This window comes from Manacus candei, unplaced genomic scaffold, assembly GCF_025592945.1.
Source record: "Manacus candei isolate 608988 ecotype Guabito, Panama unplaced genomic scaffold, ASM2559294v1 h1tg000073l, whole genome shotgun sequence".
Taxonomy (NCBI): domain Eukaryota; kingdom Metazoa; phylum Chordata; class Aves; order Passeriformes; family Pipridae; genus Manacus; species Manacus candei.
The window spans coordinates 4137615-4153868 of NW_026138121.1; the positions used below are offsets into that span (position 1 = coordinate 4137615).

The following is a 16254-nucleotide window of genomic DNA, read 5'->3' on the forward strand; positions in this document are numbered from 1 at the left end:
ACATAAAGGAAAAACAGTGTTACTGAATCCTGGTCTGTGTTTTGCTTCATTGCTGCCAAAAAACGTAGCACCAAATATTAAAACTGCAAAAAACCAGCAGCAGGAATGAGGAAGCAAAGCTGTGTGAGCTGGCCAAGTGAGGAAAGAAGAGAGATGAGGGTTCCTGCAATCCATGAAGACTTGCACACTTTTTCATTGTTACTATATGTTTAATTAAGTTCAGCTTACTATATAGTTTACATACTAGAAAAGGCAAAATGCTTCTTTATGTATCACATAAACTCTTCAGATAAGAAGACTTTTGAATGATTTAATTCTATTTACTTGTGAAACAATTTCCTGTTCTGTTGCTGACATATTATTTGAACTTGTTTGCGTGTGGTTCATGTTCCACCTCTGTAAAAGTGAAAACAATCCTGCAGAACTGTTGGAATGAAAAGATGTGCAGCTATTCCTGTTGCAGTTCATAGAATAATAAGAGAGTTCCTGTTTTACTGATGCCCAGGCACTTGAGAGATAAGGCAGTCTGCAGGGAATGTTGTATTGCACGTGCAGAGTTTCACATCAAAATGATGGAAACACAAAACAAGGTTTCAGGATCCGAAACCCACTTTCACTTATTTTGAAAATGCGTTCTGAGCCACGTGTGGCAGCAGTGTAATAGTATGGAATGTGTATGGGTGCAATCCTAGCTTAAGTTCAGCCAGTCCTAAAATAAACACAGGGCCAAAAAAAATCCGATTTATTCTGGATTGGGTTTAGGATGCTGGACAATATGAATTAAGGCAGAAGACATCTGCTTGCAGGAGTGTGCGTGCTCTGCTTCATCTCCCGTGGCTGCACAGTATCATTTTTTAAATCTGCTGCAGATTAAACTTTATATATTTAGCACACTGTGTTCTGAGATGAAATAGAATAAAAGCAGAGAGGAAATCCTGCGTGCTTTTTGGCAGCATTAGCCAGGAGCCAATTAGTTTGAAGCCTGCCCAGTGATTTCCTCCAGGTAAGGCTTTTGTTCTTGGCTCCAGGTGTGGGTGGTTTTGCTTCTGTTTCTGACGCTGTTGAACTTCCTTTTGCAACAGGTGATGTCATCGTGGACATCAATGGGAGCTGTGTGCTTGGCCATACCCATGCAGATGTTGTGCAGATGTTCCAGCTGGTTCCTGTCAATCAGTATGTGAACATGACCCTGTGTCGGGGTTACCCCCTCCCTGACGACACCGAGGACCCCGTGGTGGATATCGTGACAGCCACACCCATCATCAACGGCCCTCCCGTGGCCAAGGGAGGAGATGCTGCTGTGCCCAGCCAAGATTTGATAGCAGGGACAGTTGTGTTGGACCAGAATGGGAAAATGGGCCCCATGTTGGTCAACGGGCGCCTGAACGGCCCCTCCATGGACGCGGCGGAGCAGAGGGTCTCCCTGGCCTCCTCGGGGGGCTCCCAGCCAGAGCTGGTCACCATCCCCCTGCTCAAAGGGCCCAAAGGGTTCGGGTTTGCCATCGCAGACAGCCCCACGGGGCAGAAGGTGAAGATGATTTTGGACAGCCAGTGGTGCCAGGGCCTGCAGAAAGGCGACGTCATCAAGGAGATCTGCCACCAGAACGTGCAGAGCTTGACCCACCTGCAGGTGGTGGAGGTGCTCAAGCAGTTCCCAGTAGGGGCAGAGGTGCCACTGCTTATCTTAAGAGGAGGTACAGACATACATTTACAGTTATCATGTTGGTTATAAGCTTTTCATAAAGTCCCTTTTTTAGTGTGATCCCTAAATCGTGTCCAGCCTTGACAGCTAAGCAGCAGCTCATTATGACTCTGAGCTGTTATGTTCTGAGTTTAATTTATCCCCCTGAGCTTTTGGGGTTGCTAGGGTTTTGTTTGGGGTTTTGGTTTGGTTTTTCTTCTCTTTTTCTTTTTTTTCCCCAAAGTTATATGATGATATGTTTATGCACTGTCTCTTCCAAGTATCTGGGGAGTGCTAAAGCAAACACGTGGTCTCCAGCATAATGCAAAGCATATGATGGGACTGAGTTTCCTGAGGCTCTCCAAATGCATTCCAGTAACTGTGGCTGCAATGGACAGGGGATTGCAGGAGATAAGAAGGAGCATCAACAGAGGTGGAGCTGATCACTGGGAATAGCAGAAAAATTCTGATTTTTCATTTGCATATTTATACCCCTGCACTGACTGTCAGTCACAGACCACGATGCACCTTCTCCCCGAAAACTGTAGTACAGAGTGTGTGTTTCTCAGAGGGAGCTGAGTGGATTATGAAGCAGCTCATGGCTGCTCAGTGTCTCTTCAGGCTTTATGTAGAGTGTCACTTCAGTCACTGATATTTGCAAGAATCTCCAGGTCTTTTTCTGTAGAAATGCTATTATTCCCTAATAAGCTAAGGGAATAATTAGATTTCTTTGTAGCAAGTGAAATTCCCTCAGACAAATTCACAAGTCTGCTTATCCCAGGAACTGATGGGTGATTTGGTTGACTGACCAGTGTTTAGCAAACAGAGAAATAGATATTTTTCATTGTTGTACAGCTTTCAATTCTAATTGAGACTTCTCTGAAGTGATGGTTTTGGTCACTTTGTCACTTCAAAGAAGAGTGAAGCAGAAGTTACTGTTTTCACCCCAGGAGGAGCTGATTATATTGCTATAATGTTGTTTAAACTTTTAGGAACCTACTATTGAAATTACTTTCTATTTTCTTCAGGTCCACCCTCACCTACTAAAACTGCCAAAGGGGTGAGTATTGGGGATGTATTTAACTTGGTTTTTAATGGAGAATATTCAGGGGTTTAGGGTTGCAAAACAGACTCTTAAATATGGTCTAATGAACAGGAAATATTCCTTTGAGGTTTTTGAGCTGTTTAATGGAGATGATGGATATCTCTCTTATTACTACTGAAGAATCAAGAATACAGCAAAAGTCTGGTATGATGATAAGTGTAATATTGTTGGTTTTTCATGATTATCAAGTTCTGCCATTACTTTCTGAAATGGCTGATTGTGTGCATGCTCTGACCTGCTTTGTAATCTCATTTCCTCTGGATTTTATTCCCTGTAATAATCTACAAAATGCTTTAGCAAAACCACGTCTACTTGGCAGGCACAAATTCTTTGTCTTTAAGCAGCTGCTGTCAGAGTACTCATTAAAAGGGAAACAAAATAGAGTGTATCTACTTTTTTTCATTGCTAATTATTAAAGTGGAATGGGATTTCTAAAGGAAGTTTATGATACTTTGATTCTTCTCAATCCTCACACAGAATTAATGGACTGGTTAGTGCTCCCTTCTGGAAATGCTTATCTTTGGATCCATATTTTCAGCAGGTCTCTGTGTAGCTGTGCATTTCTGGCTTGATACTCTTGGAAGTTCAATCTGTTGGGCCATCTTTGCTATATATTAGCTCAGTAAAGAATCCTCGGGCTTAATAAAATACCCTCTGATTTAATAATGCTGATATTAATGCATATGTTTGCCATGCATGTTTCTGTTATAAATTAGGCTACTTGAGCACAGCTGTTTCTTTAAAAATGCTTCTTGTACAGAACAAATCAGTGCATTTGAGGAGAACCCCATTACCACAATGTGGATGTAGCTTCTCTTTCTATCTTTATCCTGCTGTTTGGGTGCTGGAGTCGTATCCCAGCAGTGGGATAACACAGACACACGTGTTCAGCAGACTGTGCTCAATAAGATCTGCAGATTCCATCCCTTGCAAGCATCCAGCTGCCCACCCTGAATAAATCAGGGCAGAAATCCCTGCAGTTGGAGGGCACAGGCCCTGGCAGTGTGGCTCCCATGCTAAAAATACTTTGGATTTGGGGACTGGCATTCTCTTCCAACACGTGCAGGAGCCCATGGAGCACTCGATGCTCAGTGGCATTAAGCAGTGTGGCAAAATAACTCACTTAAAAAGGGCAAGTTCTTGTGTTTATAAACAAACATACAAGAAGTGTCAAACTGCTGAATGGCTCAGGGCAGTTTCTTGTGCTCTTGGTGAAAGGGCAGATCTAACTCTGCTCTGCTCGTGCTGTGGTTCAGCCACGTGCAAGTTTTCCAGGCTGGGTTTCTGCCCAGAGTAAGTATTTGGAGTTACTTTAATGCACAATTCATTGGAAATCAGGGTGAGAGACCACAAGGATGGTTGGTGTCCTTTCTTTGGGAAATACTGACAGGACTGTTGCAGCTCTCAGATCATGAAAAGGCAAATAGTGAATTCTAATGCCTCAAACTACCCAGGTGTGTCCTCCTGGCCTGTGTTTCCACTGCCTTTGGCACTGCTGGTGTTGGCTGGGAACACCCCTGGTGCTCGTGGGGATGTCCTTGGCAGAGGGCAGGAGACAGTGCCCCTGGTGAAGCAGTGTGTGCCCATGGGCCTGGACTGAGCTCCAGAGCCCAGCAGGTGCCTGGCAAGGATTTGGGGTCTTCTCCAACCATGACTGTCCTGTGCATCCCACTTCATCCCATGTGTTGGTAACCACCAGGATCTGCCCAGCTTCACTCCTCTCTGGGCAGCAGCCCCTTCAAACCCCTTTCTCAGCCCAGTCTCCAGTAGAAATCTGTGTCCCACAGGGGGAGACTTCAGTCCTCTGGTCAGACAAATCCACTGGAAAATCTACACTGAGTCACAATTTTATTCCCCTGTTCCCTTGTTTCTCTTCTGCTTGGTGTTCCTTGTCTTTGCCCCCACAAGTTCAGTTCTGCTTTGGTTTAATCTGGATTTTGTGGGTGGGGTGTGTTTCAGAAGGACAAGCAGGACAGTTCAGGGAGTTTGGAAGCTGTCAGTGATCCCATCCCACAGCCCATGCCCTTCCCACCCTCTGCTGTGCGATCAGGCTCTCCCAAACTGGACCCTTCTGAAGTCTACCTGAAGTCTAAGACTATTTATGAGGACAAACGTGAGTAAATCAACTTGAAAATACTCGATTATGAAGGAATTTTTTCTTTGTCATATGTGTGGTAAAACTACTGAGACTTTGTTACTCTGTTAACCTTCTGTGGATAAAATTTTGTTAGCCTCCTGTGGATAAAAAGTTTCAAAAAATGCATAATTCATGCAGGAATCAGAAAACTTTGGAACACATTTAAAAAAAAAAACAATTAAAATGTTCTTTAAAAAATAATTAAAATGTTTTAACTGTATTTGCAGTAAAACAGTTAATTACAGAAATGGTCTTGAGGATGATCTAGTCCTGAAGTAAAGCTGCCCTTTTCAGAGTTTATAGAAGTAGCTCTGAGCTGTGTTAGACTGGCTTTTATCCTGGCCCACTGCATGAATGTAGCTGTGATTTCTCTTTTGAAAATTGATTTTTCCCACTTGGAAAGAGAACATCACTGAATATCTGGCTGTTTTATTATTTACTGTATTTCTGGTTACTGTGTTCTGTCAATAAGACACCTCAGAATGCACCACCAAAGCATAATCCTTCAGTAATCCAAGATTAGCTCCTTACATGTTTTGAAATGTTTTTTCTCAGCTCCAAACACAAGAGATTTGGATGTTTTCCTGCGAAAACAAGAGTCAGGCTTTGGTTTCCGGGTGCTTGGAGGGGACGGGCCGGATCAGCCTGTAAGTGGACCTGTTCAGTGTTACCTGTGTGTTCCTGTCAGAGTGATCCTCTGTAATCCTCACTTCCCAGCATTCCAGACAGTTCAGTGATGGCAAAATTGATCAGTTCAGTGCCTGCCTTTCAAAGGTCAGGAGTTAATCCAGATTACCTTTCTTTTCCCCTCTTTGTGGCTGCCTTCAGTCCCCAGCCTGTCTTTGGCAGTGGTTTTCTGTCAGGCTGATGAGGCCAGTGGTGTTTCTGCAGCTGTTGTTGTGTCCCAGGAGCCCTCAAAAGGGCTCTGCTGGTGCCCAACCTTTGCCCGTTGCCACCTGATCCCAGTGGTGGCCTTGGCACAGAACATTCCTGGGATTTAATGCTCCACATCCCCAGAGCAGTGGAGTGGAAGGAAGGGGCTGCTCACCCTGCCAGAATCCCACCAGGCATCCCACTTTTCCCACTGAGCCTTTAGAAGTGCAAGGAGTTGGAGGCAGCTGGGCAGGTGCCAGTGCAGACACCCCTGGATAGTCCATTCTCCCAAAAGATTGCCCTCTATGTCCAAAAATGCAAAGATTTCTCTTTGGGAAGAAGCACTGCATGTCAGGGGCCTTTCCTTCAGCTGTCAAGTGAAGAGGAAAACCTTTTGGAATAGATACACAGATTGTTTTCTGATTACAGTGAAGGAATTCAGTTTTTCCATTCCCAGCTGTGATCCTGTGCTAGCTTTTTTTTTTTTTTTTTTATTTAACCTCCCCTCCCTAACATGCATTTAAAGAAAAGAGCAAACCCAAAGAATGTTACTTCTGCTGCACTTTTTTTATAGCATTTGTGGTGTTTTGTTTCCATAACAGCCATAGCTGTTGGGAAGTGTGGAGCTGATGTCATGAGTGCTGTGCACAGATGAGCTGCCCACCATTGCTTAACCTCCAACAGCACTGGCTGTAATTATCCTCAATCTTTCCTTTAATCTGAAAGTGATTCTAGCATATGAAATAGAGTGTGGTGTTCTTATCTGTGTTATATTTAGTAGCACTTTCTGAGGTGGGGGCAGACAGAATTGATAATGTTTGAATTCATTATCTAATCACCTAGAGCTGAGCACTGAGACAACTTGGAGCGTGGAGCTGTCTAAGCAGCTTCTCAGAAATAAATTTGAGTTCTTTCAAAAGCTTTTACTTCCTCCCCAAAAACTCTGGCCCACTCCTGGTAAAACAAATAAAGTGGAATAAGTAGAATGGGTGACAGAGGCTTTTGTTTCACTGGTTCTGAGAAATCACATATGTTAAAAGTGTTTGCTCATGTCAAAGGTTGGGCTTTTTAGCAAGCTGACAGATATTCTCAAGGGAGCAGAATTCGTGAAAATGAGGGTTAGAAATCCCCCAAAACTTTTAAAAAAGTATGTATTGAGTGCTTTGAGCTCCTGGATTGTCTCCTGGGTCAGCCTGTGCAGAGCACACTCACTGGCTGCATTTCTGCTGGAGCTGGACAGGGAGATAATCATTAAAAACGTCTTCCCCAAAACCCTCATCAGCCTGGATTCACCTGGATTCCAAGCATTACGTGTTGTGCTGAGTCCCTGTTCCCTTTCCTGTGCTCTGTGACAGATTTACATCGGGGCCATCATCCCCCTGGGAGCAGCAGAGAAGGACGGGCGGCTGCGGGCGGCGGACGAGCTGATGTGCATCGACGGGGTCCCCGTGAAAGGGAAGTCCCACAAGCAGGTTCTGGATTTGATGACCAGTGCTGCACGGAATGGGCAGGTCCTGCTCACAGTCAGGAGGAAGATCTTCTTTGGAGGTAGGTGTCTGACTGCCCAGAGGGGCTGCAGGACACACAGAGCACTTGGGGGCTTGTGAGCACATCCACTGAAGCTGCTCTGAAATCATTTATTTCAGTCTTTAATTGTTGCACTAGAGCTGAGCAGCCTGAGATTGAGGAAGGTCAGCTGTAGCTCTGAGTAAGTGGAGAAAAGCAGAATTTAATAAACTGATGCTCTGGTGGTTGCTAATTTGAACTGCTCGCACAGGGAAGGCTCTGAAAATTATGATGTAGGGGTGATTTCTTCAAACCTTTTTACAGGTAGTAGTTAAAACAGCCACTAAAGCTATGAAAATCGAGTAATAACCCAGTCTGTTTTCTGTACATCATGGAACGAGTTGGGTTGGAAAAGAATAAAGCTCATCTCATCCCAAGCCCCTGCCACGGACAGGGAACCTTCCACGTGTCGTGTTCTCAAGTCTTTTGGCATCATCATGTAGCATTCAAACCAGAGCTGATCCAGGGCAGCATCTTGTGATTCTGCAGTTTTAGATCAGTGTCCAGATCAGCAGTTTAGAGAAGATTATTGTCCGTGACTCCCTGAATGACAGAGCTGGGATGGGATTTAGAGCTGACGACGGTCCCTGCTCTGATCAGTGACCCTGTGCTGGCACTGCCACCGACTTGTGCTGGAGTTGCTTGGTGTGGTTTGTTCCTTATTTGTTGTCTGTCTGTTACCTGCCAGGGGAGAAGCCAGCAGAGGAGGAGGAGGCCCAGCCTGTCCTGGCTCAGAATGGCTCTCCCCGCCCCGGCCGGGGGGACTTTGCCAGCCAGCCCTGCCCGGAGGTGTACGATGTCCGTCTGCAGCGGAAGGAGAACGAAGGGTTTGGCTTTGTCATCCTCACCTCCAAGAACAAACCTCCTCCTGGGGGTAAGTACCATGTCCTGGTGGCTCTGCCACTGCCCAGCCTGGCTGCAGCTTCTCCAGGGATTTCTCTGTCTGTGCAGTGTTGGTGTTACTCACACAGTCACCTTTCCCTCACCCTGTCCCAGCCCAGCCAGCTGAGCCTTGGACTGTCTTGCTTCTTGTTTGTGCTCCTTTTCACCCAACTGTGACATAAATGGGGAGCAGGGGAGTGTATATCCCACACAACCAGCTGTCCACAGGACTGTGCACTTGCCACAGGGCAGTGTTTGGGATGTGGATATTTGTCAGGCCTTGGTGGTGATGTAGATTCTCACACTTCATTAATTCACTGGCATTTTAATGGAAGCATAGTTTCAGCCTTGGCTTTATTTTACCTAATCAGGTAAGATTTATTCTGGGGCTCTGAGAAAGGAGAGGCTGCAGTGCTTGGAGGAAAGCAATGAAGTTGTTGCTGTCAGACAGAGAGTGTCTGTGAAGTTCATCAAAATGAAAAAGTAACCTGGTGTGGTATTGCAGTTGTGAGACATGAACATAGCTCAGGCATAGCTGTAAGGATAAACAGCAAAGTAACCAAGGTTAAAAGCTAAACCAAAAGAAGTGATGTGACCAGCAGTGAGGGAGAAGCTGTTGGCAGGAAGGTCTGGAGTCCAGGGAAAGGTTCTGCACAGGAGCAGGTCTGCTCAGGGCCATCAGGTGTGTTTGTGTTGCTCATGCTGGTGGCTGCTGCTCACCTGGCAGGGCCAGGGAGAGGATGTCAAGTCATTTTGGCACAATGGGATGAGTAGGATCATCTCTGGGATTAATTTTTTTTGGCATCAGGTTTGGGTTATCTCTGTCAGCCCTTGAAATACAGGCTTAGGTGGTCACCCACAAATGAACCCAATTCACTGACATGAAGGTACAGATAACTCCTGAAATACTCAGTTCCTTTAGTTCCTTGGTGTAAATCACCTGAAACTTCCTCAGCTGGTTCCAGACATAGTAATGAAAGTGTCTCTTTTTTTTTATTGAGCCTCAGACACTTCTGTTTTCTCACTTCATTTTACTGCACAATAAAAACCAGCAGGAGCACAGAAAAAAACTGTTTCTAAGTAGCATTGTGCTGAATTTGTATGACATATATTCAGAGTCTGGTCCTGGTCCCCCCTCAGCCTCCTTTTCTCCAGGCTGAGCCCCCCCAACTCCCTCAGCCACTCCTCATATGATCTGCAATATAAATTATAATATAACTGTGCTACAGACAGCATTTTTGTCTGAAGATCTGCTGCAAATCCATCTTTATTTGATATTAGAACTGAAAATAGAAGGCAACTGAAACCAATTCCAGTGCTGGAAACAAGGCCTGTGGTCCAGGCTGTTTCTAACACACAAAGAGGCACTGGTGCATCCACAAGCTGTGCTCTGCAGAACTTGTCTGTGCCACAGTTTAATGTGAAGCTCCTGGGTTCTTCAGGATAGATGCCAGGATATTTTAGCCAGGCTATTTTAAGTCAAGTAATCAGCAATTAAGTCTGCAACCCTGCAGTGCTTCACTCTTCACAGTTGGCTCTCAGGTTTATATAATACTTTAAAAACCAGTCTATTAAGGGAAGTGTAAATAAAATTTAAACTCATGGTAAAGGCTAGAAGGCATCAGTGTCTGTTCCTTCACAGTGACTTCTGTGTGTGCTGGCTCATTAAAATGATCCTTGGTGGCTTTTTAATCCTGGGTGGCTCATGGCCTGGTCTAGTGGAAGGTGTCCTTGCCCATGGCAGGGGGAGTGGAATGAAATGGGCTTTAAGGTCCTTTCCAACCCAAACCAGTTTGTCTGGGAGTCTGTGACACTGTGGAAGTGTTTCAGGTTTGCTCTGGTGGTTTTGGAAAGCCAGCTGATAATCCAGGCAGGTGCTTGGTGTTCCTCAGAGAAAGTGTGTTTGGGAGAGCAGCACCTGTGGAAAACAGGTATCCATCAAACCTGCTTCAGGCCTTGGAGATGCAAAGAGGCTTTCACATGAAGTACCAGGAAAAGCATTTATGGAACATGTGGAGGTTGGTCTGGGAGGTGTTTGGAAATGAGCTACAAAGGAGCTGTGCAGCGGTTCCTGCACAGACGAGCCCTGAGGAGAGATCTGGGAAGGACAGGAGCCAACTCTGATGTGCTTTCAGGGATCCAGATGAATGAGAGGCTGTTTTGGATGCCTGGGAAAGCTGCTGACTGCTGTGCTTTCATGTGATGCAGATCTGCTCTGTCGGGGCCACGTCAGCACAGGGGCAGCTCCACGAGCACTCCTTGCCCCAGGTTTTGGAAGGTCTCTCCTGTCACCATGGCAGCTCCCTGGCTGCCCAGGGCATTCTGCAGGCATGATGTTAGGGCAGCAAACCATAAAACAGGATCCCTTCCTGAGCACCAGCACAGCTCGTGGTGGGGAGAGCACAGGAGCCACAGGTGAAGCTGAGCCATGGGAGAGGTGCTGGAGTGGAGCATCCCTCCCTCCTCCTGCCTGTAGCTCTGCCTCTGTGTTCACCTCTGGGAAAGGAACTGAAATCAGTCTTTTTTGCCTTCTGCTTTTCCTAAAATTTTCTCTTTTCCCCATTCTGTCTGTTCTGGCCCCGTTGCTTTGGCCTCTGGAGGAGTCTGTGCAGGACACAGTGTCACTATGGGGTGAACTGAGGGAACCAACCCAGGAGAGCTGGATAAAATGGGAGATAATTATTCCAAGTGCAGGTTCATCTCAGCAGGGCAAGGGATGAGGTCTGTGCAGAGCTGATGTAACACACCTTGCTGGGTGTGCTCAGGGTCACTGCTGAGTTCCTCACCAGGTTACTGAGTCAGTCCCTGGCAGGACACATTTGATTTCTCTTTGAAGTGTGTTTAAGGGTTAATTTTCAGTTGCAAGGAGGAAGAGTTTACCCCTGCATCCAGATTTCTGTGTTACACTGGATATCCATAATTGTCTCTGAGCCCACACAGCGCTCCAGGGTGGATGCATGAAATGGAAAACTACATTTTGAGTGGCAAAGCCCAACTGCTCCGGAGCGCTGCGGGGCCACGCGCTCTCACTCATCCCTCTGCAGATGTGACCCATTTCCTCGCCGTGTTTTCCTTCAGGCACAACACCCTGTACCGTGACAGGGCCGTGCTGTTGGGTTGGCTCAGTTCACTCCCAGTGGAGCATTCCTCACGGTTTGCAGGTTTTCCTTGTAAAGCAGTGCCACCCTTTGGAGCGGGAGTGATTCTCCGGGACGACCGCGGCGATTCCGGGTCCGCGCGGCGCTTTTTCGACACGCAGACAGTGGGATTTTGGGGTTGGCCTGTGCAGGGCTGGGAGCTGGACTTTGATCCTTCCTAGTCAGGGTGTTCTGTGGGTATTAAGGTGTTGCTGTGGCTGTCCTTGATCCCCAGTGATTCCCCACAAGATCGGGCGGGTGATCGACGGCAGCCCCGCTGACCAGTGCGGGAAGCTGAAGGTGGGCGACCGGATCTCGGCGGTGAACGGCCAGTCCATCGTGGAGCTCTCCCACGACAGCATCGTGCAGCTCATCAAGGATGCTGGCAACGTGGTGACCCTCACTGTGGTGGCTGAGGAAGGTAAGGAAGCTGCCACCACACTGCCAGAGTCTGGCGTTTGTCACTGCTGAACTTAATGCGCTTAAATCGAGCGTTTGAAGGTGCTCGGAAATTATAGAGGGTGAATCGTGGAATATCCTGAGTTGGAAGGGACCCACAGGGATCATCGAGTCCAGCTCCTGGAAGTTGAATCACCTGGAAGCTCCGTTGTTTGCTCTAGAAGAGCTGAAGGCAGGCAGGGCAGAGAGAGGCAGCTACCAAGGTGGTTGCACCTCAAAAAAGAAAGGATAGAAGTATTAACAACACAATGCAGAGTGAGAGAAATTCTCTTGGTTTCTCATGTGTGAGAGAGAAAAAGTGCTGCTGACACAGAAATACATCCTGTCCAGGCCTTGTGTTTTCCAGCTGAGGAGAAATGACCTCTGTGAGGGGGCTGCAGCAGCCAAGGGATGATGCTCAGATATAAAATCTTGCACCTCAGCACCGCCCACTTCTTGCTGCTGCAAGTCCTGCCAGAGCTTTGTTCCCAATGAGCTTTGTTCCCAATGAGGCAGCTGCTCCCAGGATCCTCTGTCCCTACCCTAAGGCCACAGGGATTCCTGCTTTCCAAATCTCTCCCTTTAAACCCCTGAGCTTTTCCTTTCTTCCACGTTAAAACACGAAGATTCCCTAAAGCTGCACCCCTGGGATACAACAGAAACATCCCGTGGTTCTGGCTGCCAAAGGGTCACATCCCACCAGGTGGGGAAAAACCCTTGACAGGGTCTTTCTGCAAATCCTTCACCTTCAAAACCTGCTGTGTCACCTGAGCAGCAAAGTAAGTCCTGGGGGCTGCAAAGTCCCATCTTTAGGGACTATTTTTGGTGTCAGCTCCCAGACCACACTGGGCACCACAGGTTTGTTTCTGTGCAAACAGGTCACTACAAATATGTAAAATCCAATCATTTGAAGAGAAAAGCTGTTTTCCAGCCCTGCATTTCTCTGGGTTGCTGCTTATGGATTTAATTAAACTCCCTATCATTATTTTGTCAGAAAGTTGGCTTCCTTCACCTTTTAAATAATAAATACCTAAAGCCAGACTGTGAATAAAGCCAGCAGATAATTCTCTAATTTCACATTAGTTGCAAATGTTTAACGTGCCATCTCAGCCTGTAACACAGAATTTCAAAGACTTAATGTTCCTTTTTGTCAATGCTCGAAGCAGAGAGACCTCTGTAAATTGTTATTTTTCTATTAAGATTTTTATTTTTATCGGATCTGATTCATTCCAGTTTGAAGGGACACACTTCAAAGCAGTTGCCCAGGGTGATGTTTATAAAGCAACTGAAGTTCGAGTTGGTTGAATTAGATCTGTTTCTCTGCAGCTTTTAGTCACAGAATCCCAGACTGGTTTGGGTTGGAAGGACCTTAAAGACCATCTCATTCCACCCACTGCCACGGGCAGGGACACCTTCCACTTGTTTTCAGAATAAGTTTTCTGAATATCATGTTTTTTCCTATTATTTAGGCATGACCTTACCTGGACTCTGTGTGAGAACTTTTCCCGCTGCCTCAATTAGAGATTTGCAGCCAAAATGTAGAGATAAAACCAGAACCTGTGGAGACTCAACAAAGAGAGGGGAAAAAAAACCCTCAGTAGCAGGTGGTGAAAGCAGAGTGAAGATCAGTCAGAAGAAATCTGTGGCTTAGGGGAGCTGGAGTTGGCGTGTTTGAGATGTAAAGGATTTCGTGACAATGAAGGAGAAAGAAGCAGAACCTGCTCCACCGAAGTGGGAATACATTTCCACTTTAAAATTCTCCTTGATGTAGCTGGAGAAAGGGAGTTTAGCTCACAGCAGAGAGATCCAGCTGGATGGGAGTGAGTCAGGGCTTCAGGCACTGCAGGGAGGGAGCTGAACCTCAGAGAGGTGCTTCACACTGAGGGAAATGCAGGATGCAGCTCCAAAAAAAAAAAACAAACCACAAAATGCTCTTTTTTCTGTAAGCTGTTCAGCCTCACAGAGCACAAATCCTGATCAGGTTTGCTGTTCCCCAGCACTGTCCTCTGAGAGTGGCAATAAAACCTCTGCCTGGTCCCCCCCAGCCTTCCCAGGCCTGTGATCTTTGCTTTTCAAGGGAATAAATGAATTCCCCTTCGTGCACCAGGAGAGATTCTTTAACATTTTTCACCAAAGCAGGAGCCTGTCAGCTTTTGTCATGTATTAGCTGGGAACACACGAGAGCAGGCTGCAGGATTTCTGCAAACAGATGGCATTTTTCTTGCCTGTGCTTCTAAATTAAAAATCTGAGGATAAACCAGGAGTAAAAGTTGACATTCTGTCTCTAGAGAGAAACCTCTTTGAGGCATGTCACAGGAGCAGCACCAAGCAGTCCTGTGGAGGGCTTGGGAGGCCTCACATACCTGAGAAATTCAGTTTAATGTGCTTTAAATTTCCCTTCCCTTAAGATGGTTGAGCACTTTTTATATTTTAATGGAATTTTTTTGTTCTTAATTAGGAAATGCACTAATGTGCTGCATCTAAAAGTGCTGGAACATCTCTAGTTTTGGTGCTTGGGTTTATTATTTTAACCCTCATAGGGAAAAAGGAGTTTATTAGTTTTTAATTCAGCACAAAAGTTCATCTTGAACCACTCTTTACCCTTCAGATTCTAGCTAAGAGGCAGCTTTTTGCTTATTCTTAAATGGCAGAGTAATTTTGTGTCCTGAAACATGTTTTTTGTCCATAAATTCAGTGGATTTAGAAGTGCACAGTCACTGTATTCTGTGGAAGGGAAAATAAGCTATCTTAAAATATTTTATTAAAATGTTATACTTTAATTTTTACTCAGCTTTTGGGAGAAGGCAAAGCACTTTAAAAATCCCTGTTGATAATTTGCCAGTGAACTTATCCCCCAGTGTGGCTGTGGCACCAGTTCCTCTCCTTCCCTGGAGCTGGGCAGGAGAAAACTCTGTGGTGCCTTAAATAAGTTGGCAGTTTCCCTCCTTCCTTGGGGTATTCACCTCCAAATTCCCATTGATCCTGCAGATCCTCATTCCCTTACCTTTCCAAAGCGATGTTTCTCAGATGGACATTGTTCTTAATCCCTTGCAAAATTTTATTACACTGAATATCCCCTATAATGGATCTGACCACCCCTGATCCCTTCTGGCCTTTAAGCACCTCAGAACCCTTCTGTCCGTGTCTGGATCCATAAAATTGTGTTATTTTTCTGAGGGAAAGCAGAATGAAAGAATAAAAACAGAGAAGAATAAAAACAGGGATTAAGAATAAAAACAGAGCTGCACTTGTGTTCCTGGAGTGGAAAATCCTTGTTGTGTGAGCGAGCTCAGCTCAGCCCGAGGTGCCACTGGTGGATTCCTTGGGAGCAGCAGCAGCTCTGGTGGTCACTGTGATCCCAGCTGTGGATTTGGGAAGGTCTGTGTGCTGGTTTAAAGGTAAACCAGCAGGGGCAATGAGCTCAACTCAAAGGAGAGATTATAAGTCAGAATAACAATTTAATAAAATAACACAATAAATACGATTATACAGACAAACAGTTGGTTTTAACCCACAAAACCCAAATGTATAACCCAGCACCCTGGGGCATGAACAGAGGGGTGTTCTTTGGGCACCCTGAGTCCAAAGGAGAAGGAGAGAGGAAAACCTGTTGGTGAGAGTGCTGGTGCAGTCTGGTCAAGGGTGGTGGTTGCAGTCTGGTTGAGAGTGGTGGTCACAGTCCCTCTCTAGAGCCCATGAGTGGTTAAAAAAGTCCCAAGACTCCAAGATTATATATCCTCTGGTTCAGGCAGGAATGCCCAGTACCTCCCTCAGGGTGAGGAGCTCCACAAAGGGTGTGAGGACAGGAGCACCCTCCTATCTCACAGGCCTCTTAACACCCAGTTTATAGCCTGAGGGGTCAGGGCTGCTCTGGGCAGAGGGTGTAAATGGTTCATTGATAACAGTTTCTGGGCAATGGCATGGAAGGCTCTAGAATACCCAGTTTTGGGTTATACCCATCCAGTGATGAACTGGTCCCAGCTGTTCTAACTGGGACATCTGACTGTTGGTGTGTTTGGATTTCAGAGCACCGTGGGCCTCCCTCGGGGCCCAACTCGGCCCGGCAGAGCCCGGCCCCGCAGCACCGACCGCTGGGACCGGCACAGATCAACCCCCCCGGCGCCGACAGGTCTGGGAACGGGGCTGGGAACAGCGGGGAAAGCTTGGGCAGAGGGGTTGGTGTGGAGGTAAAATCCATGTCCTTTCACCTCTCCACAGGGGAGCCACAGAAGGTGAAGCTGGGAAAGAAGTCTCCGGTGGGTACCGCCTGTCCTGGCCTGAGCACAAGCACGTGGCACAGTCGGATGCTGCTCCAGGTGTTGGCCGTCATTCCCAGGTACAGGAGCCCATCCAGAGGGTGTGGAGACGTGGAATACTCATCACTTGGTGGCATTGCCACGGAGTTCTGGAAAGCAGGACAATTAAACAGTTCCCT

General features: G+C 46.4%; 1 protein-coding gene across 4 annotated transcripts in view; it reads left to right on the forward strand.

Moving 5' to 3' along the window:
- The window catches only part of MAGI3 (membrane associated guanylate kinase, WW and PDZ domain containing 3), a 68197-nt gene that overhangs the window by 43388 nt on the left and 8555 nt on the right, over positions 1 to 16254 (forward strand). For 2 of the 4 annotated variants that reach the window (XM_051808528.1, XM_051808531.1), the window contains exons 10-18: positions 1083 to 1694; positions 2710 to 2741; positions 4746 to 4899; positions 5479 to 5570; positions 7152 to 7344; positions 8051 to 8236; positions 11617 to 11802; positions 15846 to 15948; positions 16038 to 16155. In XM_051808528.1, coding sequence (XP_051664488.1) covers positions 1083 to 1694; positions 2710 to 2741; positions 4746 to 4899; positions 5479 to 5570; positions 7152 to 7344; positions 8051 to 8236; positions 11617 to 11802; positions 15846 to 15948; positions 16038 to 16155 — 1676 coding nt within the window. The remainder of the gene's footprint in view (positions 1 to 1082; positions 1695 to 2709; positions 2742 to 4745; positions 4900 to 5478; positions 5571 to 7151; positions 7345 to 8050; positions 8237 to 11616; positions 11803 to 15845; positions 15949 to 16037; positions 16156 to 16254) is intronic. The other 2 variants (XM_051808529.1, XM_051808530.1) reach the window with 2 other exon arrangements.